We start from the raw sequence: 25,328 nt of genomic DNA on the forward strand, positions 1-25,328 counted from the left end.
TTTTTACCATCTGCAACATTCCAAACACATTTCTTACATCATATATCTGAAGAGTAGATAACAGCTTCTCCTTACCTACATCTTCTCAGACAATTAAATTATTTCCCTAACAATAGTGAGTTGTCGATGTTTAAATGTGCAGTAAATCTTAATACATAAGGAGCATGGAGGACCCAATACTGTACTTTGAGTAAGATTGGTGACACCAAAACTGAATTGTTTCATGAGTGGTTGTCCATTTCATCACTCAAATGAGAACCACATACTATTGGTATATACTAGTAAGACTAATAAAGAACAGCAGATAAAACTTTAAGATATGTTAAGGCCTATATTAAATTAATTTTACGACCATATCAACAGATTAAATACTTTTTACTTTTTTGGTGTACCAAATTACCCTCGTAATGAAGTAATATTTTATGGATTAAGTCCCTGATGATAAGAATGTCTAGCTCCGCCCCTGGTTTGCACTAATTTACTAATAGACAGTGTGGAAATCTTTGTACAATAAAAGCAATGTAAATAGTGTTCCTCGGTTGTATTTGTCGTAATTCTAATTCTAGAAGTAGAAATAGTGAAATAAATAGCACTATCATTTTGTGAAATCCTAATTACGCTATTATAAATAAGTAAAAGTCTAAACAAAATATAGCAGTTGTTTAGGCAGCATATAGTGTTGTTGTGCTGTATATCATATAAAAGAAATATCACCTGCTATTTATACCTGAACTGCATCAGAGGGTCAACAAAAACATTAAACAATAATAGCAACGAAATATTGGTAAAAGGGAAACCCTCACCTTTTCTTTTTCAGGCAGCTGTGGCTAAGAATCAGAATTTTTAATAGTCTACAGTCTTTGCTTTTCCATCTTTCCAGCCGGCTTCAGAACTCCAGCCTGGCACAAAATATTTAGTTTTATAAAACAGATTAGGTTTCTGCTGATAAATGCATTATACTTCAGAATTAGATGCTATTTTGAGATGCTAACGTTGGTTACTTACATTTCTCAAGTTCCATAAATCAAAACTCTCTCGCCTGCTTCTTTACAGAACTGCACTCAGCAGCTTTCACCTATTTTACTGCAGATAATTAGTTTCTTAACTGGGACTAGTTCCGTAGCCTAGTATTAATTGTGGTAACCACAGTATTCCTGTATGACTCAAAACTGAAATCTCCGCTCCAAGCAAGCACGCACACGGACAGACTAGAAAACAGCCAATCAGAAAGAGGGAAGGCGGGATTTAAAGCAGTATAACCAATGACAGTGGAGTTAAACAGCACAGAGCACAGTCAAGTGTGCTGCAGATTTAAAGGGGCAGGACCACTGAGCTATATAATACACTGGAGTGCTGATTTTGCCGAAAAACTGAAGTCACTGGCCGCCATCTTGCTACTCCCTACTCTCACAGAATCCCATAGGATTTGGTTGCAACAACAAGCAGTTTTCTGGCTGAGTGAAAATATTTCACAGGTAATTCTACAGTCAGTGGATGTACTAACACTATTAACTACTAGGAAATTAGGTGCTGAAATATTTTACATGTTATTCATATTAAATATATATATATATATATATATATATATATATATATATATATATATATATATATATATATATGTATGTATGTATGTATGTATATATATATATGTATGTATGTATATATAAGTATGTGTATATGTATATATGTATATATATATGTATACACATATGTAAATATATTTTTTTGTACATTGTTATTTATATATTTATAAATGTTAAACATATAATTTAAATGAATAAAATGCAAAATATTTCAGCACATGACTTTCTCAGTACTTGATATTTTTAGAACATAACATAAAAGTATATGGCATTTGAAATTTTAAAAGTTTTAAGCTCCCCCTGAACATGAGAAAATCCTCGTTATTCGATGCTGTAGCGCACATATTCCCTAGTTACTGGGGGGAAATAGGGAGTACCAATATGGCGGCTGGTGGCTTCAAAGCGACTCGTTCAAACAGACGGTGATTAGCACTCCAGTGTATAATATAGCTCAGTGGGCAGGACAGACTGGCCAGCGTCAGGCAGCGGAGCTGGGAGCTGCGAGAGGAAAAGTAGGGCAGAGTGAGGGTATGTTATGTGGATCATGTAACCAGCCACGGTAGATCTAAATTATTATTCTTTTGGACATGCACCATGCACACACACACCAACAAACACGCACACATAAAAAAAAAAAAAAAAAATGAAAAAAGGGCACTTTGGGCACCAAGGGGAAAAGGGGCAGGTGCTCAAGCCCCCTCCGCCCCCCCCTCTGCACGTCCCTGTTCTGTGATGTTATTTATTTCTGCCTGTCGTTTTTACATTTCTGCCTGTCCTTTTTACATTTTTGTATGCATTTCTGCCTCATTATGCAAATGAGGAGGGGCTGTGTCTTAAGGGCTCAACTTCTTCCCATTGGTTGGTTAGCATTTTTACTGCATCGGTCGAATCTACATGGCTGTCCCCCGCACTAAAGCATTGTCTAGTAATGTCAAACTCAGCAGGCAGACGTTCAGTGTCCAACCTCTTAAGGGAAGCTGCTAATAGACTGGAAGAATTAGAACGCTGTACGTTTGGGATCTGAAATGTTTTTCTGTGGTTTCAGATTCGGCTTTTCCAGATCAATAACTCATCGGCGGATGATTTATTCTACAAAACAGACACCTCTCTGCAACCACAGCAAGGCAGACAGTGAGCTACAACCGTAGTTTCCTCAAAACGAGTCTCCCAACGCGCTGCGAAAATTACATTGGACCCTATGCAGAGCTCGCTTATTAAGAAAATATTGTAGTTGATTATAAAAAGCACAATATGAATTATCAGATTCACATCCAGGCAATAAAAAAACACTACAGATTATCATTATTCTATCCATGTCTATCCATTTATTAATTTGGTGGCAATTAATTGTACGCTTATTTATTTATTGAGCATTTATTTATTTCTGTATTTATTTTTAAATATGGAAGACTTGGTCCTCCATACACAAATGTACACCAACAATAACTTCTTCATATTTCTGCGTACTGTTCATGCACACATGCATACTCACAGTTTTATAAAAGCCTGGAAAAGTGTTCTTTAAAAAAATAAAACTCATGATCAGAACTAATCTCAGTCCAGAATGGTGATCTTCACCTCATGTGATCTACTATCAGTGGTTATCGTCAGTTATTGCAACCTTAAACTGCAGAAAATCCGGTCAAAATTGCTCCCACTGCGTTTACTCCCATCTGCTCCTAAGTTAGCCTAGAGCAGGAGAGATCCATCCAATATGGCGGAGACACTAGAAGCGCTCCAGCACGTAATGAGATGTCTACGAATATAACATCTATGCATGAAGTGTCTATTATTTAATCTGGTATGCTCAAAACTAAGCATTGATACATCTGTATCCTCTTTCCCTTTCCTCATCTATCTACCTTACCATTGAATTCTACGAAATAATGTTCCTTTTCTCTCTTCTTCCCATTATTTTTACAACCTTTACTTCAGTCTTTGTTACTTAATACTGTTACACCCGGATTGTGACAGAGGACGTGACCCTAAAGCCAACTGGTAGACCTCTCAAATATCCAGTGGCCTAGGGTCTCCCAATTAAAAGTACCCAAGTAGGTCTGGCTTAAAATTATTAAACAAAAATAGTATACAAAATATACTTTATTTATACATTTTAAAATATTAAAAATAGACTATTATTTTTATTTAAAACCCAATAAAGCACAGGAACCCAGGACAATGCTAGAATCAATCTGGGATTTAAACACAAAGAACTGCAACCCAAATTAGTAGTAATGCAAAATAACATAAAATAATGTTAGATAAAAGAACAGAAAATCTCACATTGCGTTAACCCAGTCCTATAAAGCTGTGCCCAATCAGCCAATTCATAAAATATAAAGAAATCTGCACTATTGTTTTGGTTCTGTAGTTGTTGTGCCACAACTCTGGCTCTAAAGGACGACCTGTTACCCAATTAACCCAGAGTAACCCATAACAGTACTCCGTAAGCATATCAAAGCTTCTAGTCAGAGTGGCTCATGTTACCCTGAGCTACCTCTATAGTTATGCTGCTATAGGCTTAGGCTACTGGAGGACATCGGGGCCTATTTCTCTCACTCTACTGAGTTTTACTGTTCTCCAGTTTTGCATTGCATTACATTGAAATGACTGTTGTCATTTCTGCTTTAACTTTCTGTTCTCTCTCTTTTCTCTTCATAGTAGGTACACCTGGTCTGGCGTTCTGTTAACTGTGACATCATCCAGAGAAGACGGCTCACCTGCTACTACCATCTAATGTAGAACAGATTACTAGATCAATGTGTGCTTCTGTGCTTTTTTGTCTCTCTTGTTGTGTCTCTGCTCTGTCTTCTGTAACCCCAGTCGGTCGAGGCAGATGACCGTTCACACTGAGCCTGGTTCTGGTTATGCTGGAGGATTTCCTTCCCGTTAATGGGGAGTTTTTCTTTCCACTGTCGCTTCATGCTTGCTCAGTATGAGGGATTGCTGGAAAGCCATGTACAATGCAGACGACTCTCCCTGTGGCTCTACGGTTCCCCAGGAGTGAATGCTGCTTGTCAGGACTTTGAAGCAATCAACTGGTTCCCTTATATAGGAAATGTTTGAGCAATCTGTATAATCTGATTGATTTTGACTTTGTAAAGTGCCTCGAGATGACAGGCTTCATGAATTGGTGCTATATACATAAAACTGAATTGAATAAATCTTCCTCAAACTATATATATATATATATATACATATATATATATATATATATATATATATATATATATATATATATATATATATATATATATATGGGAAGTACCCGGTTCGATCCCCAGCGCCGCACATGGCAGCCCACTGCTCCCCAAGGTTGATGGGTTAAAAGCAGAGAACACATTTTGTTGCTTGTACTTGTGACAGTGCAATGACATAAAAATTGAATTCTATTCTATATGCTTCCAATTATCAGACAGCATGGGATTAATTTCCACTGATGACACTCAGCTATATTTATCCATAAATCCTGATGAATCCAATCAGTTACTTCGACTGCAGTCATGTCTTGATGACATCAAAAGCTGGATGACTTTAAATTTCCTGCATTTAAATTCTGACAAGACAGAAGTTGTAATCTTTGGACCAGAGTCCTCAAAAAATAAACTTCTTAATTAATCACTTAATCTGGATGGCATTAACTTGGCCTCTGGTAATAAAGTTAAAAATCTTGGTGTTGTTTTCGACCAAGTCTAATGATTTCTACTGTTTTCCAGTTTTGCATTGTATTACTGATAGAATTATTCTTACTATTTATCTTATATACTATGTACATTGCATTTATCATATATATTTACTCTTTACTACTAAGACGTTTTAAAGTTTTAGATATTAAAGTGTATTTCATGTGGCTGATCTCTCTCATCTTTGCAGAAGGCCTGCAGAAAGCAGAGAACTATGTTGTGACTATAAAAAGTGTTTTTATGAACTCTATTCAGCCATCTGGAGTGCTTGCGGATAACTGAACTGTGTGAACTGTTTGGTACTATCTTGAAGGTCACAGTTGTTTTGCTTCTCCCTACCCCTTATTTTGACAATGCCTAATAAAAAGAAAGGAACGGGCGGAGTGCTTTAGAGCGAGTTTGGAGGTCTATATTAAGCATCTCAGCTCCTCTACCTTGCAAGATCATTTGAAAACCAAACCTCATTGTTGTTTCTTCTTCTTGTGTTGTTAATGAATGTTTTGGGTGTTTGAACCTGAAATTTTTGACCAATCTGTATAATATGATTGATTTGACTTTGTAAAGTGCCTCAAGATGACATGTTTCATGAATTGGCGCTATATAAATAAAATTGAATTGAATTGAATTGAACAGTAATACCCTGAACTGACAGACTCCTGGAGACGTGTTTAAATGCTCCAGAGAAACTGAGAGTTGGGTTATCCTAGTAAGCTATACATTTCTTGCTAGACTAATAAAGATTTACATTAAATGCTTTGAGTATATTATTAGCTGTAAAACGGGTGTCTTTCTGACTACATGGTGCACATTTAGCATAATTAACAACTTTTTATGAAAACAGGCTTCTTCTCAGGGCACGTTACACATAGAGACGACCCACAGCCACTGAAACATTGAGCGGCTTCATTTTCTATTCCTATACCTCTTTAGCCCACGAGCCCCCTTTCATTACTAACACACTTGTAACTGACTAAGTGAGACCAACACACACTTAGCATATCTCCAGATCTTCATCTGAGACTCCTCTACAAAAGTAGAGACTGCAGACCTCATTCGTGACTTTATTTTAAAAGGTAGGCCATGCATTTCCAGGCCTGACGGTGGAGGGCTGCAGCCAGGTGTATCTCACCTGAGGCGGTCCAGATGCTGCAGGCTAAGCTGCTAATGTTGTCAGTAGCACTAGTGCATTAGCCTTAAAATTACACAGCTATTAAAAAGCCTTGTTTCCTTGTTGGAAAACTGCCCCTAGTGGAGGAATTCAAGTATCTGGGGGTCTTGTTCACGAATGAGGGGAGGATGGAGCGGGAGATCGACAGGCGGATTGGTGCAGCGTCTGCTGTGAAGCGGGCGCTGTACCGATCCGTTGTGGTGAAGAGAGAGCTGAGCCAAAAGGCCAAGCTCTCGATTTACCGGTCGATCTACGTTCCTACCCTCATCTATGGTCACGAGCTTTGGGTCGACCCGACCCCGGATAAGGGGAAGAAGACGGATGGATGGATGGATGGATGGATGGATGGATGGATGGATGGATGGATGGATGGAGAATGGCTTTTGTAAACACAGACAATGTTATTAGTTTTGTGGTAAAAAAAAAAAAAAGTTGATTTGGGTTGATTTACCCTATACAAGTATAAGCTTAAGTCTTTGTATTAATGTACTTAGGTTTGGCCGTTTGTTTATACTTTTGGTAGTCTAGTTTTATTTGACTATACCATTAAGTATATTAAATATATTATATTAAAAAAAACTTCAAGTACACTTGCTCATTTTAAGTATCTAATAAGTATACTTGTGATAAACTTGAATAAACTACTTTTTGCTATTTGGCAAAATTTCAGTTTAGTTTCAGTTATTGCAGGACAATAAAGGATTTATGGACTTGTGTGATTGTGTCCGTTTTAGGAATAATCACACCTTTTTCTCCTTGAAGCGCAGCTTTCTGTGCCATAGCCAATCATCGCTTTTTGTATAATTTTTCACCCAAAATGGTTAAACCATTGCACTTGTCAAAGCCACACCCCTGCAGCTTAAAAACCCAGATGCAAATATAATTAACATACAGGCACAATAAGAAAGGACAGAACGGTGCAGTGATAGAGCATTCATTCATTTTATTGACAAAATGATTTCACAAGGCTTTTGTTAGAGGAAATAAGGCCAAACTGACAAGACTTTAAAATCCAAAACCAAAAAAATGACCATGAACATACTACTACTACTTTATTTATAAAGCACTTTAAAACAACATCAGCTGCAACAAAGTGCTGTACAGACAATAGGGCTTGGGATCCCCGTTGCATTGTGGGACGTGGCGGCCATGTTGACGGCTACGCGAGCGTTAACGTAACGTTGACATAACGTTGTTGAACGAAGAGACGTAGAAGTAGAATAGATAGAAAAAAGATTTTAAAAACCCGAAAAGGATCTGGAATTTACCGGGACACATTAAATAGAGAAGCCAGGGACCGGTATGTTGACAAAATCAGCATTATTAATAATTTGGATCCATATGAAGTTCCAAACAATGAGTGGAGCACCGACGACGACTTGTTGCCACTGTTTTGCATATCGGACGTCTTCGGCTACCTTGTTTGTGGTGTGAGCGCCTATACTTCATAAAAGTTCCAAAGCTACAAATCCTTGGAGTCTCATGTGCAGTTTACGGATGGATGGGTTCAGGAGCGGCAGATCATAAAGCCAGCAAACAGTGGGAACACAGTAATTCACACAAGGTAAGCTGTGCTCAGACGGGCTCTGGCACATGCTAACCGTTAGTGCTAACAACCACTCACGCATGTAATGTACTTTTAACTAGCTGCCATGTGTTTCAAAGGTTAAGTTAGTAACAAAGAGGATGAAATGCTATATCAACCATCTCTGGGCACGCATTCATGCATTCATGTGATGTCGCGTTTGAAGGAAAGAAACAATGTAGGCTATAAAATAAAACCGTGCATCTTTAACTTACCAGAATGAAAATGCAGGGAACACACTCTCATTGACATCGGGATACTGTGGAAAGTTATGTTCGGTTGTCTTAAAGCCGCGATCCAAGCGAGCCGACGACTCTTTGTTTTCGCTGACACTTGTTCCTCGTGGTTCCGCCTCCAGGCAGGAAAGCGGTGGAAAGTTAACCCATTTTCTATGTTTTTCCCATGGCGATCATGTGTTGCACTGTTACAGCCCACAATACAGCAACGGTTTACCATGATTGAAATCAAGTTAAGGTGAAATTAATCAAATTAAAACACGGCTGAGAGAGGGAGTACAGTACGCGGTAGTCATAGGCAGTAGTCTGTGTAGCGGTGGCGGGGCATTCAATATGGCGGCCACACAAAGTAATACGTCATGACGCCCAAGCCATATAATCAAACATTTAAAATAAAAAAAACAAAATATAACAATACAATTATAAAATGGGATAAGATTAAAAGTCTAAATGCGTTAAAATCCAAGGAATAAAATGTGACTTAAGGCGAGTTTTAAAACTTGACAATAAAGGGGATCTTCTAATATGGAACGACAAAGCCTTCCATAACTTAGGAGCAGCAACTCTAAAAGCTCTGTCTCCTCTGAGCAGGAGCCCAAACCTGAAGCTGCAGGTGACCAGACACCAGAGGACTCATTGGTCAGGTAGAGGACACACCTGCAGGCGTGTCCTCTACCTGACCAATGAGTCCTCTGGTGAGAAAGCTTCTTGGATAGGAAACAAAACGTCTTCAAACTTCAGAAAAAAAGTCCAGTTGTTTGTTTTTCACTTTTCTTTTGGAATGACCATGACCTGGATGACTGAGAATAGTCACCAGCATACTTCATTCAGCTAACTAGCCTCTTTCTCCTACTTACCAGAATCTAGATAAAGTGATGCAGAGACCCAGACATGCAGGAAACAAAAAACATTAATTTATGATACTGGGTACACCAGCTTGTAACATGCAGACTTTGCATTGTTACCCAGGTATGACCATGCCATATGTATATGGTGTTGAAATTACAAAATTATTAGAACATTTAAAAAGCGTTTCATACTCTGCCTTCTATCATTCTCTCCTCTCTCTTTCACCCTTTCTTTCTTTTTCTCTTCTTGTTCTTCTTTTACTCTCCTACTTTCCCATTGTAGTGTCCACATAATTTGAAATACTCCCTCCATGGATCATAATAAAACTATTTACATGCATAAATCAGCAAAAGCTGACTGCTCCACGTGTGAAAGTAAAATCTGTTGAGCTCTCTTTGGTATTAAGACAACAATTCCTATTGACACATTGCCAGACATAACACTGGGAAAAAAAAGTGTTTCATACACAGGGTAAAATAAATTATTTAAAAGTATTGTTAATTTATACAGTGAAAGAAATTAAATGATTTATATTTCACCTCTTTTTTTCATATTTCATCTCTTTATTTTTAATAGATTGACTGTCATTGTCAGAACAGTTTTAAACACACACAGAGAAGGGTTTGGCATTCTTTTGAATAAAGTTAAATAGAATGAAGACATTGGCTTCATCTCTGTTCTTTAATCAGCTCAAAAGTTACCACATACCTCTCATAATAATGAGCTGAGGGTGCAACACCAGAAGGTCAGCAGGAACTCTGAAAACACGTTCCCTCCACATTCTTCCATCACCAATGTCCTCCAGCAGCACTAATGCTGCCATCATTCCACAATTACATGCAACACAATCATCACACCTTTCTCTCCTTGGAGGAGAGCGCTCTGTGCCAAAGTCAAAGCCCGCTTTATCTATAATTCCTCACCCAATGTGATTGTCACACTTGTTAAAGCCCCCTGCAGCTTAGAAACACAGATGCAAATATCTTTAACAAACAGAAGCAAATCAAAGTCAGACTACAACAACAGGACAGAATGTTGCAGATTTTTGCTAGGAGAAAAAAGTGGACCAAGGAACTGGGACCAAACCAACCAGACTAAACAAATCCAGCATCAGAAAAGTGACATAAACAGACTTGAAATGCACTTTATTAATGTCAGGTGATCACTAATCGCTACACTAAAGTCTGAGAAAATTATATCCATTTAATTTCTGTTCAGACACACATATCTCCATTGAAAATAAAAATAGATTTCTATGAAACAAATTCAGATTCTTCCCCTCATTTGTTTCAACAAAGCATCTAGAAGAATAACTTTTATAACCTGTATGAGTTCTCATGTGAACTTTTAACCAGCTATTTAGTCGCAAAACTCTTTCCACAGGTCACACATCAGAAGGGCTTCTCACATTTGTGAGTTCTCATGTGACGTACCAAGTAATTGTTTTTATAAAACCTTTTTCACAGGCTTCTCACCTGTGTGAGTTCTTATGTGTTTTTTTAAATTTTTTTCACGTCCAAAACCTTTTCCACATGTAACACATGAGAAAGGCTTCTCACTTGTGTGAGTTATCATGTGAATTTTTAAATTAATTTTGTTTCTAAACCCTTTTCCACAACTCACACAGGTGAAAGGCTTCTCACCTGTGTGAATTGTCATGTGACTTGCCAAATAGTGTTTCCGTTGAAAACTTTTCCCACATGTCTCACATGAGAAAGGCTTCTCACTTGTGTGAATTAGCATGTGATCTTTTAAGAAGTCTTTACGTATAAATCCTTTTCCACATGTAACACACATAAAAGGCTTCTCACCTGTGTGTATTCTCATGTGAATTTTTAAATAGCTTTTGTTTATACATCCTTTTCCACAACTAACACAGTTCAAAGGCTTCTCATCTGTGTGAGTTGTCATGTGACTTGCCAAACACTGTTTCCGTGGAAAACTTTTTCCACATGTCTCACATGAGAAAGGCTTCTCACCCGTGTGAATTCTCATGTGAATTTTTAAGTAGCCTTTATGTCTAAAACCTTTTCCACATGTAACACAAATGAAAGGCTTCTCACCTGTGTGAGTTATCATGTGATATGCCAAATCACGTTTTCTTCTAAAACCTTTTCCACAGGTCACACATGAGAAAGGCTTCACACCTTTGTGAGTCATCGTGTGAATTTTGAAATGGCTTTCATCCCTAAACCCTTTTCCACAACTCACACAGGTGAAAGGCTTCTCACCTGTGTGAGCTGTCATGTGCATTTTTAAATGGCTTTTATCTCTAAACCCTTTTCCACAACTCACACATGTGAAAGGCTTCTCACCTGTGTGAGTCATCGTGTGAATTTTTAAATGGCTTTTATCTCTAAACCCTTTTCCACAACTCACACAGGTGAAAGGCTTCTCACCTGTGTGAGCTGTCATGTGCATTTTTAAATGGCTTTTATTTCTAAACCCTTTTCCACAACTCACACAGGTGAAAGGCTTCTCACCTGTGTGAGCTGTCATGTGCATTTTTAAATGGCTTTTATTTCTAAACCCTTTTCCACAACTCACACAGGTGAAAGGCTTCTCACCTGTGTGAGTCATCGTGTGACTTGCTAAGCTCTGTTTCCATGGAAAACTTTTTCCACATTTCTCACATGAGAAAGGCTTCTCGTCTGTGTGAGTTATCATGTGACTTGCCAAACTCTGTTTCAGTGGAAAACTTTTTCCACATTTCTCACATGAGAAAGGCTTCTCATCTGTGTGAACTTGCATGTGAATTTTTAAGTAGCCTTTATCTCTAAAGCCTTTTCCACATGTAACACACGTGAAAGGCTTCTCACCTGTGTGAGTTATCATGTGCGTTTTTAAATGGCTTTTATCTCTAAACCCTTTTCCACAACTCACACAGGTGAAAGGCTTCTCACCTGTGTGAGTCATCGTGTGACTTGCTAAGCTCTGTTTCCTTGAAAAACTTTTTCCACATGTCTCACATGTGAAAGGCTTCTCACCTGTATGAATTCTCATGTGAGATCTTAAAGTGCTTCTATCACCAAAACTTTTTCCACAGTTCTCACATGAGAAAGGCTTCTCACCTGTATGAGTTCTTATGTGAATTTTCAAACGGCTTTTTTTGGGGAACTTTTTTCCACAGCTCAGACATGAGAAAGGCTTCTTGGGCTCGTCTGTTCTCATCTTATTAACGTGACCTTTTTGAGAAAGGTTTTTACTATCAATTTTACAAGAATTAATATTTTGGTCAGGTTGTGGTTTTAAAATGTCAGCAGTGTCTTTTGGATGTTTCTCATTTTGCTTCTGCTCTTCTCTCCTTTTTCCTGTTTGCTCAGTGTTTCCTTCCTGATCCTGGTTCTCAACTTCTGAGGGGGCCTGAGAAATGAGTTTGTTCCTTCTTTGTTCTTCTTCACTGTGGACTCTTTGCACGTTAGAAGAAATCATTAAAATGTTATCAGTCTCCCGTTTCAGCACAAGTTGCTTTTCAGCCAGACAGGTGTAGAGTTGCCTCTCTTCTTCTACAAACTGTTGTTGTTCTTGTTCCTTTTTCACCTCTTTTGTCTGCCCAGGTTCTGGTTCCTTCTCATCTAAAGTGGAGTTTCCTTCCTGGTTGCTGAGCTCAGTTTGAACTCCATCATCTTTACAGAGAATTTTTTCAGGATCTGGAAAAAAAAAAAAAGAGAAAACCTCATAGATGTGCGTTAAAGAATCCACTGTTCATTTTAGTCACTTGAAGAGAAAGTGTTGCAGGAGAAAGCTGGAATCAATAAATGTGAATCAATGTATATAACAACTCTGTCCTATCGGACCATTTTTTGTAACCTTTGAGTTTAATTTAACTGAGTTCTCCACTCCCAAAATAACGTTTCATTAAGTAGATCGGATAATGCTGTATCAAACGTTAAAGAGTCTGTCCCCCTTTTAATATCATCAGTATTGCAAAACTACCCTGCAGATAGCAGTAATGTTCTTTCTTCCCATTCACAAATAGATGTCTTTGTTAACAGTGTGACTTCCTCATTGTGTTCTGCATTGGACAATGTAGCTCCCTTAAAAAAGAAGGTGATTATTCACAGGAAGCAGGCTACCTGGTTTAATTCATAGCTGCATTCTTTGGAGCACAATGTTAGGAAATTGGAGAGAAAATGGTGATCTACACACCAAGAGGAATCCTACCTAATCTGGAAAACAGTCTATTGTTGTATAAAAAGACCCTGTGCCAAGCTAGAGCGGGATAATTTTCATCATTAATTGAGAATAAAAATAATCCTAGGACCGAGGATCCGAGACACAGGACCGAGACAGGGGGCCGGACACGGAGCCCTCCAAACGTCCATATCCACACACCCCAACCCTCCCACCCGTAGATGTAATCCCTCCCCAACACTAACATTCTAACAATTTACCATACATACAACAATAGACATCCAGGCTGGGTTAGTCCCCACTCGCCCCCTTCCCTCCCCCCAGTAGCAGATTGCCAACCGAAAAGAGCATCTGCCATGAAATGTTAATGTCCAGGCCCCCCTACCAGCTCAACAGGCCCCGAGGCCCCCCAGCACACCAGAGGCCCATGCAGGGGCAGACACCCGGGTGTGCGCCGGCCCAGACCCCAAGCGGCATAACCCCCGGAACCTGAACCCCCGTCTGGTCCTCCGCCCGAGGGCAGCACACCCCAGGCCCCAGACCCACCCCAGACCCACCCAGCGGCAGCACAGCTACCAGGACAGTAACCCACGTCCGTCACCGCGGAACCCCCCCAAGAGCGCCGCAAGCGGCCGCTGTAGGCCACCCCTAGGCCTCCCAAGCCCCGCCCAGATGGGGGCAATAGACCCCGGGGGCAATAGACCCCGGGGTCAGACCCACCAGGTTCCCCACTCCAAGTGCCCCCAAAGCCCCAGGGACCCCCCTAGCCAGCCACTGTGCCCTGCAGGAAGCAACCCACCGCCCACCATTCCACTAATTGATGGTGCTGATCAAAGGAGCCCAGAGAGATCGATCAGATGTGGATGCAGATACTGTCTCAAGATTAATGTGATCCAACAAAAGATCTCTATACTGATTGGTACCGAGATTTTCCTTACTTTTCCAATTCATGAGAATAGTTTTCTTTGCGATACATAATGCAGTGAAAACCATGCAAACTATTTTTACCCAGCAAGCAAACTGGTGGGGAAGGTGAAATTTTACAACTCAGGCACTTTGATAAGTCCTTAAATATCTCTGCCCAGAATCTCTGGACAGGTGTGCATAAGTCCAGGAGGCATCCTGACCAGATGCCCGAGCCACCTCAACTGGCTCCTCTGGACGTGGAGGAGCAGCGGCTCTACTCTGAGTCCTCCCCGGATGACTGAGCTCCTCACTGATAGAATTATTATTACTATGTCCACATATTTTATGTTATTTAGTATTTTCATTGTATTTATCATATATATTTACTCTTTACTACTAAGAAGTTTTAAGGTTTAGATCTCTCTCTTATAGTTGCAGAAGGCCTGCAGAAAGCAGAGAAATATGTTGTGACTATGATCAGTGTTTTTATGAACTCTATTCAGCCATCTGGAGTGCTGCACTGTGTGAACTGCTTGGTTTTATCTGGAAGGTCACAGTTATTTTGCTTATCCCTACCCCTTAGATTCAAAATGGAACCAGGGATTCCCTTTCCTAATAAATAGAGAGGGGGCGACGGATTTGCTTCAGATCGGATTTGGACATCTGTATTAAGCATCTCCGTTCGATCTCCTTGCAAGCTTATTTGAAAATCAATCTCATTGTTGTCTCTCCTTCTTGTGTTGTTAATGAATGTTTTAGGTGTTTGAACCTGACATTTAATTGGTCCTTCGAGCCGGATCCCAACATACAGGAGGATTTCCTCTGGGTGAGGTGAACCGGGTGAAAAGTCAGTGATCACTGCATTCAGATCCTTTTCCAAGGGCCTAGTCCATCTCGCCTCTGGGTTTCTGACTGTTGACGGGAAGTCCGAGGGAGGATTGACAGCAGTGGTGAGTGGATTTGTTTTTTTAAAGGTATAAATGAGTACCTGAGAGGTATTGCGCATAGAAGGGATAACGGAGTCCGAGAAAGTCCGTGATAACAAACCCTATCATCCTTGGCACTGATAGGTACACTAAGGGGTAACAGAGCCCAAAAGGTCTGTGAATTGAAGGGGTAACAGAGCCCAAAAGGTCTGTGAATCGAAGGGGTAACAGAGCCCAAAAAGTCTGTGTAGAAAAAAACAAAGTAGGATAACGGCATCCTGATAATAGGCCGTGTAATTCGAGTATAGGGCGGCAGAGTCCTACAAAACTAACGTCTGCATTGTGTGTTTGTGTGTTTTGTGTGTATGACTGGAAAATTAAATACCACTCGGTATTTTCTTTTCATTTAAAAACAGTGGGATTGTAAGTAACAAGCCTTTGTGGAGGTCTAGCAAGAATTCTCCACTCGAAAGAGTTGAAGTGAGAATTACCACAACAGGTATTTTATTGTTACCCCACGGTGTAAAACTCCCAGCCTATAGAACACCCTATGTGTTACAGGACTGGATCAAATTTATAAAAATGGGAAAGGGACAAAGGAAAACGTTGAAACAGCTCCAGAGTAAAGACTGGAAATTCATTGAACAGCAGGACCCTGATAAAATAAAACCTTTAGCTTCATGGGTAAAATAATACAATGCAGGTTTAAGGGGTGATTTAACAAACAAAAATAGCTAAAATTCTAGGAAGGTATTATTAATAAATGGAGAGATTTAAAAGGGGATCCCACAGAAACATTTTGGGAGTTTTTGAAAAAACAGGGGTTAGTCAAGGAGGTATATAAAGGTCCCGTAGAAAAAAGAAAAGAAAAACAAAGTGTCGCAGAAGACTCTTTTCGCGCAAGCTGTCTGTCTGATATGTTTTTGTTTTTGTTATATCTTGTCCAACGTAATGTGTCGTTTAATGGGATCATTGCATGAAAGGAGAGAATGTTTGAACCCACAGCGCTTGAGAGTGTGTGTGTGCGCGAGTGGGTCTGTGTGTGTAAATCTGCGTATATGTGTGTGCATATGTGTGGCTCAGAATAGTGTCTGAGTGAAGAGATTTACAGTGGAAAGTACTGTGTGGAGTTGATCTTCGTGAAGGGAGAATTTGGCCAGAATAGTGGTAAAAAGTTATTATAGTTGATATTTGGCAGGGGATTAAACATTTCTTTGAGACAACTGAAAAAGAAAAAAGAAAAATATATATATTTTTTTGGTACAAGCATAATTTTAACTAGTGTCATTTATTGCAAAATTGCATATTAAGATTCCCAAATGAGCTTTAATACTTTGAGTAATAAAAAGATAAAATACAAGATTCATTGAAATAATAAAATTAATAGTTTGACAGCCTTAGTTTAGAGATGATATACCAGACTTATATCTGGTTGAAAAAAGAAAAGCGAAAAAAAGGGAAACGGAAACGGAAATAAAAGGACGTTGCACCGGGGAAGCGTTTACATGGGGGGACTGACTAGACACTTCCGTTGTGGATAAAAGTGTTCTGAACTGCTAATAGCGACGTATAACTTTCAAAAATGGATAAGCGTCCAGGTGTCTGCAAGACAAAGAGTTGCACCCTTGCGGGACTGAAGCGTAAAACCGTGTTTGGACGAAACACAGGGGGGTCTTAGCCAGCGCACGCTTTCCACTTTTTAAACTAAGCGGGAACTTAACACGTTGAAAACATCTTTCAGCGTTGCCATAGATGTTTTGAAAAATATTAAAAACATAGATCTGTCTGTGTAAGATAATGGAAAAAACAGGCCTTCGTCTGTTTGTTTTTTCTGAATGTCATCATTTCTATGTAACTGTATGTATGTATCTATTTAACTAAACGTTCGTCTGGGTGAACTTATAAATCATGGTTTCAAAGATGTTCATTTGTTTTGGGAGAACTGCAGCTCCTAATTCAAATAACATTTTTAAGCATGAACTATGTTAACTAAAAACTAAAGAAGGAACAAGAGATACTTCAATAACAAGTTTGTTTTTTTTAACATTAAATATCAGGGCCGAATTAAATTGATACACGGAGAGATTAAAATGGTTTAAACGAAAAATATTTCAGCTTTGTTAGAAAATTGTAACAGGCAATGAGCTGTACATAAAAGGTTGTTGGGTTTACTCCACTACAGAATTAGGCAGTGACCCCATCATTTGTTTGAGCCCTAAAGTAATACAAACTCACTGAGATCTTATTGCTTATAACAATAGTGATTCATCACAAACCAGTCCATTTGAAAGAAGTTTAGAAATACATGATCTTTGATTTAAATAGATGTAAAAATAAAAAAAAACTGTGCTTTGGCTTTGATCAAACCTGTATGGAACTACATATGGTTGCTTTTCTAAGGGTTTTCTATTCATTTATTTTATTTCTTTTTACTTGGGATTTGAATGCAACTAATGAGAAATTTTGAAAAGTGTCAAATTATCAGAAGGCAACGTTACACGCGTCATCAGTTACAAAATCATCTGATGTTATTAGTTATGCTGAACTGAGGTGAACCTCAGAGGGACAGTATAACCTGAAACAGGACAATAGATATGATAAACAAATCTGACCATGATTTAAACATCTGAATGTTTATGGCGAGGCTGGGTCTGTGTGTTCTGGCCTGGGAGCACGAAAACTATGTCAGAGGGAAAAATAAAATAAAGCCAGCTCCTGAAGGGTTAAATTCTAATTCTAATCTTGGGTTGGTTTGGGTAGCCTTCTCAATGTGCTTACTGGGAAAACTCTAATCATTTATAGAGAAACACTAGAAGCTCAGAAACCTAAAAGACAAAATCATTGCTTTAAGGTTTAACGCTTGACCAATTGAGATTTGGGAAGTTATGTATAAATAAAGATAGTACTAACAGCAAATACACATGGTCAATGGACCAGAAGGATATCAAAAGTTTGTAATAAGTCAAAAACCTATGTCCAGGCCCGTATTAAGACAATGTGGTGCCCCTGGGCATTATACCTCAAAGCCCCCCAACCCATCAGACATAATCAAGGGGATTTCTGTAATGTAATTTACTATTTACTAACTTACACAACTACATGTAGGCATATGAGCAGTGAGCAATATTCAAATATCTCATTTTAAAATGTTGAAATCAAAAAGCACAGCTTTTGATGTCTGTTCATTTTGGATTAATTTTCTGTAGCGTTAAAAAAGCCGATACATTTGAACGTACTTGTGGACCAGCTCAACTATGACAGATTGGGGAGGGGGAGTGATAGATCATGTAGCCTAATCTTGATTTATTTATCATTTTTTATTATTGTGACATCAGTGTTCACAAAATGAATAATGCATGGTCTTTCAACAATTTCAAGTAAATAATATAACAATTTATGAAAAATATATTTTTAAAGCATGTGTCATGTGGTGCCCCCCCCCCCCCATCCCCATGCTTGGTGACCCTGGGCACTGGCCCACTGGCCCTTATGGATAATCCGGCCCTGCTATGTCATATTGGAAAATACATAATTGTGCTCCTTGGGAGACAATTTTGTTTTTTGGTTATTTATTTTGTTTTGATTTTTTTCTTTTAGAGATGTTTTGAACAGCGTTTCAAAAGAAAGGTGGTGTCTTAAAAATGTTTGTTGGTTTATGCTATTAACAGTTCTGTCTTTCTGCTTCTTTTTCTTTGCAAAGAAACCTGGTCAATATGATAGGAATGTGCTAACAGAGAGATTTAGTCTCTTTTTAGACATTCTCAGATGCGAGTGAATACCAAAACGGTGCTGCAGTGCCATGGGGGCTGATCCATGGGACAAAAGAGAAAAGGTGATGTCATTGACTTCAGCCTGATCCAGTTTTGAGTTTTATTTTGTCAGAGGCAAAGTTTGATTTATTTTTTAAATTATTTTATTTCTTTTATGTTTGTCATGTTAGAGGGAACACAGCGGTTAAAATGTTTGTGACTGCTTTGCTGTAATTTCTTTTCAACCTATGGAGCGTTTCTTTGGCAAAAAATGCTGGCAGAATTCATTCTGTTTGCAGGCGTGAGGACTGGAGGATGGACTCTTGAAGGGAAGGAGAATGTTGTGCTTAAGTCAGACATTGGACTGAAAATGGACAATGAAGGACTATGACTGAGGAATCGGACAACCTTCGACAACAAACACAGATGAGTTCTGCAGACACGACTTCATGCATTTCACTTCAGATTTTCTTGTACACAATTAAAACAAAACACACATTATGAAACACATTAGGATTATGTAAAGGTAAAAACTTTTAAATAAGCAACTTGATGGAATCATAGAGCAACCTTAATAAATTAAGTGGGTATTATATCAACAGTTAATAAATAAAGAAATTAATTAGGTTTTCACTATATAAGCAGAGTAACCTGAACTTTTAAATTAAAATTTAATTTAATGAACATCTTAGAGTAAGCAGATTTCTGCCAATCCGGCAGGCATCAATAAAACAGTAACAAAAGGTTACTGGATAAAATGGATAAGGTTGCAATAGAATTAGCATAATGACACATCCTACTAACTAACATGGGTAGATTTAGGATTAAAGCATCAGTGTAAAATGGTTACAATATTTATGGAGATTTAGTATCTCTCGACTAGAACAAATAACTCAATAGTTTAACTGGTTGTTAAAACATCCTAAGGGGAAGAACACATAAAACAGAGGTTAGCTAATTGTTAACCTGAACGCTTTTAGATCAGGATAATTTAATGGTTATCCTCTTACATACAGAAAAGAAGTAAGATTTATTTAATTAGATTAAATTATGGAGACATTTTGGATCTGGTCAGGATTGCTAGGAATGAATGAAGGTTTTCTCTGAGGAACATTAAAGCAGCAAAAGACATCCCACATTGGAAGTCCTGTTGTGTCAAGAACATCTTGAACGGGACGTAAGGTGAGATCCTTACAACGAGAGAGGTTCCAGACACACAGGGGGGTGTGGAGACCCCTGGGGCATGGCACCCAGGACGAGCTGCTGTGGTCTGGCCCTGTTGTAAACTTGACACAGCTGGTGGAACCAGGTTGGAACCAAGGGAGACTATGACGTTGTCCCACAGGTTACCTGACACCTAACACTGACTGTAAAGGGTTCTGGGTTTTCAGATTGCTGAAAACAGAAGGCTTCAGAGAACCTTAACCTTTCCTGACCAGGCACTCAGAAAACATAGATCAGATTGCAGAGGCCTAGAAAAATTGGGAACTTCTTAATCAAAGTCCTTAATCGTCAGTTGAATAAAAAAATGGCAAATAATCACATGTATGGTTTACTTTATTTTAGGATTCATTTGGGAACTAATTCTGATTTGCTTAAGTAGCTTTAGTTGTTCAACAATGTTAGAACGTTTTCAAAAAGCTCTCCTGCTCACTGCTTTGTTATGTGGAACCTTGGCATCCTTGAACAGTAACAGCATGGTATAAATATTTTGTCTTTTCTGTGCAGAACAGCACCTCACTTTCTTCTTTAAAAAAAAAAAAGAGAGAGAGAGAGGGAAAAGGCTTCTACATGGAAAGGCTTTCTTTTTCTCAGTTGGGGTTTTAAAATAAAACGGGAAATGACATGAAACGAATATGTTGATGAAATTATGTTGCAGAGAACTTTAACTGTCAGACAATGAAAGTTAAGGCAAACATTGGATGCATTCTGTTAAGAATTATTAGGAAACTACTGCAAACACATTTGAACTTAAAGATTACTCTTTTAACTAATAATTAAATTGCATAATTCTGGGAGCTAAATAATTGTGCACAGAAATATCTTGAATGTGAAAGTGCTTGGAGGATGTTTTAATAAATGACACATGAATGGGGTTTTTGATAAGAACACTAATTACACCTTGTTTCTGTTCTCCAATAGAAACAAGCTCTCGTGTCTGCAGACCATCTTCACAAAGTGTTTTATTAGAGAGAAATGCAAAATAAAATGCTCATGGCCCATCCAGAACTGAACATTCGTTACCATCCAGCTCAATCGTCCAGCCTGCGAGGAGGAAACAAGAAGAGGACTGGGGATGAAGAAGCCAGAGAACTCTGATTCCTTATTCTTCAACGGGAGGAGTTGCCTGAAGAGACCCTAAGCGCGATTAGATTATTTTCTGCCTTGTGCCTGAATGGCCTGAAGGCTTTCTTAACTTTGCGTTCTTGACGTTTTGGACTCTTCTCATATTGTGTTACTGTTTGTTTAACTGCTCTGTTCTACTGACTTACTTTGATTTTTTGCGTGTTTAAGACATCTACACTGTGATGTTGCATTATGTTCAATATGATTTATGGTAAAGGATGGAAACTGTTTGCTTCAGACACACAAAGACCTACGGTTTATGCAATTTTTTGCTTTGATATAGGAAGAACCAGGGTCTGATTGGCTCTAAAGATCCTTTAATCTTAGCTGGTAATGGTAACTCCTAGTTTCAATAGAGGTACTTCTCGCTCAGATTGGCCGAGAGCGGGATTTCACCTGGGGTCAAATCAGTTTTTATCATCTTTTAGATAGGATGAATTTTTCTGATGACAAAGACCCAGCCTGCCCTCTGATGCCCCTCAGTGGTACTCCTGGATTTGTAAGGTAGGAAAGTGATGGATGATTGTCCATGGGAATGGTAAATGGAGAACCAAGTAAGGGGTTTTACAGGGTGGGGGAAGAGTAGACGGATTCGACCTTGGTTACTGAACAGTTTTTTCTTATCTAGTCTAATGTAAAATTCAAATAATGTGCGCACTAGGGACCTAAAACAGGCCTTACTTAATTAGATGAACCCTAAATTGTAAATAAAAGCTAAACCTTTCTTCTTGTGTGATACAACTCTATGAAGCATTCATGTTGATCTGTACTAAAAGTTACAGCACTGCCCGGTTCCAACACGGGAACCTTCAATGTTGTGGAAAATATTATTCAGCTGTACGGAAGTTCGCGGTTGAACCAAAAGGACTGTATTAATAAGCTGCTACTTTTTAAAAGAAAGAAGACATCATGAACGATTGAAGTGAGATGAGAAAAAGAGTATATTAAATGATAACAGGGGGGAATGATAGAATTATTATTACTATGTCCACATATTTTATGTTATTTAGTATTTTCATTGTATTTATCATATATATTTACTCTTTACTACTAAGAAGTTTTAAGGTTTAGATCTCTCTCTTATAGTTGCAGAAGGCCTGCAGAAAGCAGAGAAATATGTTGTGACTATGATCAGTGTTTTTATGAACTCTATTCAGCCATCTGGAGTGCTGCACTGTGTGAACTGCTTGGTTTTATCTGGAAGGTCACAGTTATTTTGCTTATCCCTACCCCTTAGCTTGACAATGGAACCAGGGATTCCCTTTCCTAATAAATAGAGAGGGGGCGACGGATTTGCTTCAGATCGGATTTGGACATCTGTATTAAGCATCTCCGTTCGATCTCCTTGCAAGCTTATTTGAAAATCAATCTCATTGTTGTCTCTCCTTCTTGTGTTGTTAATGAATGTTTTAGGTGTTTGAACCTGACACTCACCCTATCTCTAAGGGAGAGCCCAGACACACTACGGAGAAAACTCATTTCAGCCGCTTGTATCCGGGATCTCGTTCTTTCGGTCACGACCCAAAGCTCGTGACCATAGATGAGGGTAGGAACGTAGATCGACCGGTAAATCGAGAGCTTCGCCTTTTGGCTCAGCTCTCTCTTCACCACAACGGATCGGTACAGCGCCCGCTTCACAGCAGACGCCGCACCAATCCGCCTGTCGATCTCCCGCTCCATCTTCCCCTCATTCGTGAACAAGACCCCAAGATACTTGAACTCCTCCACTAGAAGCTGGCTCTTGGGACTTTCCTTTTTGACAAAGCTTATAGTCAGAGTGGCTCATGTTACTCTGAGCTACCTCTATAGTTATGCTGTGAGGACATCAGGATCTATTGTTCTTCAATTTTGCATGACAGTTGTCATTTCTGCTTTAACTTTTTGTTCTCTCTCTTTTTTCTTCATAGTAGGTACACCTGGTCTGGTGTTCTGTTAACTGTGACATCATCCAGAGAAGACAGCTCACCCGCTACTACCATCTAATGTAGAACAGATTACTAGATCAATGTGTGCTTCTGTGCTTTTTTGTCTCTGTTGTTGTGTCTCTGCTCTGTCTTCTGTAACCCCCAGTGGGTCGAGGCAGATGACCGTTCATACTGAGCCCGGTTCTGCTGGAGGTTTTCCTTCCCGTTAATTGTGAGGTTTTTTCCCACTGTCGCTTCATGCTTGTTCAGTATGAGGGATTGCTGCAAAGCCTTGGACAATGCAGACGACTCTCACTGTAGCTCTACAGTTCCCCAGGAGTGAATGCTGCTTGTCGGGACTTTGATGCAATCAACTGGTTTCCTTTTATAGGAAATTTTTTGACCAATCTGTATTCTGATTGATATATATACATAAATATAAATAAAATTGAATTGAAAATTGAATTGACCTTGCAATCAGCAAACAGTGGATCTCATACACAGACATCGTGTCTCCAGGCCCCTGTGCCCCAGAGGATTCCCATAACAGTTTATAAACGATTTACAGGTACCATTTTACACTCAGAGAGTGACATGGAAGGCCATTATATTTGTCAAATTCCTAATGTTTAAGACCTTAATTTTATAACCATTAATATTTATTGCTACAACACAGTAAATGAAAATAAAGACTTAAAGTAAAAGCCAAAATTCCTACTGCTTACCTGATCTTTGGAGGTGGTTTTAATATAACTTTTGATAATTAAAGGGATAGATGGCCAGCTGGAAGTTGTTCCAATTCTAAATTCTAAAGCAAAGCAAATTAGTCCTGATGACCAAGAATTTAGCGAGAGCCCTTTTACAGTAAAATAAGACTCTAAGTGCCTCTGGAACAAAAGGTTTGCTGTCTTATAAGTCATTGGATCTTGCTCCATTCTTATTGAAGGTTTATAATTAAAGTATTATTAAGAGAACTCTGTCTCCCACCTTAACTCAAGGACTGATTATTCTTATTCCCAAACCAAAAACGGATCTGTTAGTTTTTGACAATCGTCTAATTAGTCTACTGAATAACGATTACAAAATCCTGGCCACAACTTCTGCTAAGCGATTAAAGTTAGTTCTGGATGACAAGATTGAAGAAACGCAGTCAGGCTTTTTAAGAAATAGACATCTGAGATAACATTAGTCGACATATTAGACTGCCCAGATGTGATAAACAATCAAAGCTTTATCCTTTTGCTGGACTTTTACAAAGGACTCGATTCAACTGAACACAACTTGAACTACTTCTGATCTCCATCAACACAGAGCTGAATAATGTGGGGGGAATAAATGTGCTAGAGCTATTTCTGGCAGCTCTGATTGGTTGATGGATCATTGTGTGTGAATTTTAGCAGCTCTTCTTTGTTCTGATGAGCTTGTTTGATCAAGAAGCAGAAAGAAGGAAAGCCGTTGGTGAAGCAGCTCTTTCTGTCGGATAGCGAGTTCAGCATGGAGCCAAACAACTTTCCTCTGATCAGTAAAACCTTAGTAGCTTAGCTGCTGTTTCCTACCTATTCGCTGTAAGATTATCAGGGGGATCCGGCTGAAATCCAGCAGTCTGCGCTCATCCTCCATCTCTTCCTCCGGCTCCACCAAGACTTCTTTCAACTCCGTCAATCTTTCTTCAGCAGCACTTTCTGCTCGTTGCTAATCTCTCTCTGGGGCTCAACCCAACACCTTTTCACCACAGACATTCACACGTTGCCCTAAAGCACCACAACCCGCCATCAAACCAGCAACTTTAGCTACACAACAACACCATCACACCTCCTGCTTTGCTACCAGAACCACAGCAACTGTGGAACGACGTCAAGATGGACGTCAGCACGTGCGCAGCAGCATTCTTCTTCGTGGGTTTACTGCGGTGGACAAACAGCTCTGGTGAGCATTACTTCCACCTGCTGGTGAGGAGTTCAGTTCACAATGACAACATGATTCAAATGTTAAAGAATTGAACTTGTCGGAAAACACGATAGGTCATTCTCTTCATAATAATTTTCTCTTCTATCAGACGCAGCACTGTGTAAATACAGCGGTGGGTAGTAACTAGTTACATTTACTTAGTTACATTTACTTAAATATCTTTTTGAATTAAATGTACTTCTAGGAGTATTTTACTGCACTGTACTTTTCACTTTTATGCCAGTTATTATGACTCAAGTATTGTTACTGTTGTGTAAAACTTCTGGCTACTCTACCTGTTGTGAGGAA

The 25,328-nt window shown here is 39.0% G+C and overlaps 1 protein-coding gene and 1 long non-coding RNA gene across 2 annotated transcripts in view; one reads left to right on the forward strand and one right to left on the reverse strand.

Moving 5' to 3' along the window:
* Positions 1-24,919, reverse strand: part of LOC118560830 (gastrula zinc finger protein XlCGF57.1-like) — a 50,105-nt gene extending 25,186 nt beyond the window's left edge. Inside the window, exons 1-2 of the mRNA XM_036132355.1 lie at positions 24,629-24,919; positions 11,507-12,757 (exon numbers count right to left, since the gene is read on the reverse strand). Coding sequence (XP_035988248.1) covers positions 11,507-12,757; positions 24,629-24,692 — 1,315 coding nt within the window. The 5' untranslated portion in view covers positions 24,693-24,919. The remainder of the gene's footprint in view (positions 1-11,506; positions 12,758-24,628) is intronic.
* LOC118560813 lies at positions 14,836-16,873 on the forward strand. The gene is made up of 2 exons (XR_004929593.1): positions 14,836-15,246; positions 15,281-16,873. It is a non-coding gene; the product is annotated as an uncharacterized LOC118560813 (long non-coding RNA).
* Positions 24,920-25,328: the final 409 nt, after the last annotated feature.

This window comes from Fundulus heteroclitus, unplaced genomic scaffold (genome assembly GCF_011125445.2).
Source record: "Fundulus heteroclitus isolate FHET01 unplaced genomic scaffold, MU-UCD_Fhet_4.1 scaffold_49, whole genome shotgun sequence".
Taxonomy (NCBI): Eukaryota; Metazoa; Chordata; class Actinopteri; order Cyprinodontiformes; family Fundulidae; genus Fundulus; species Fundulus heteroclitus.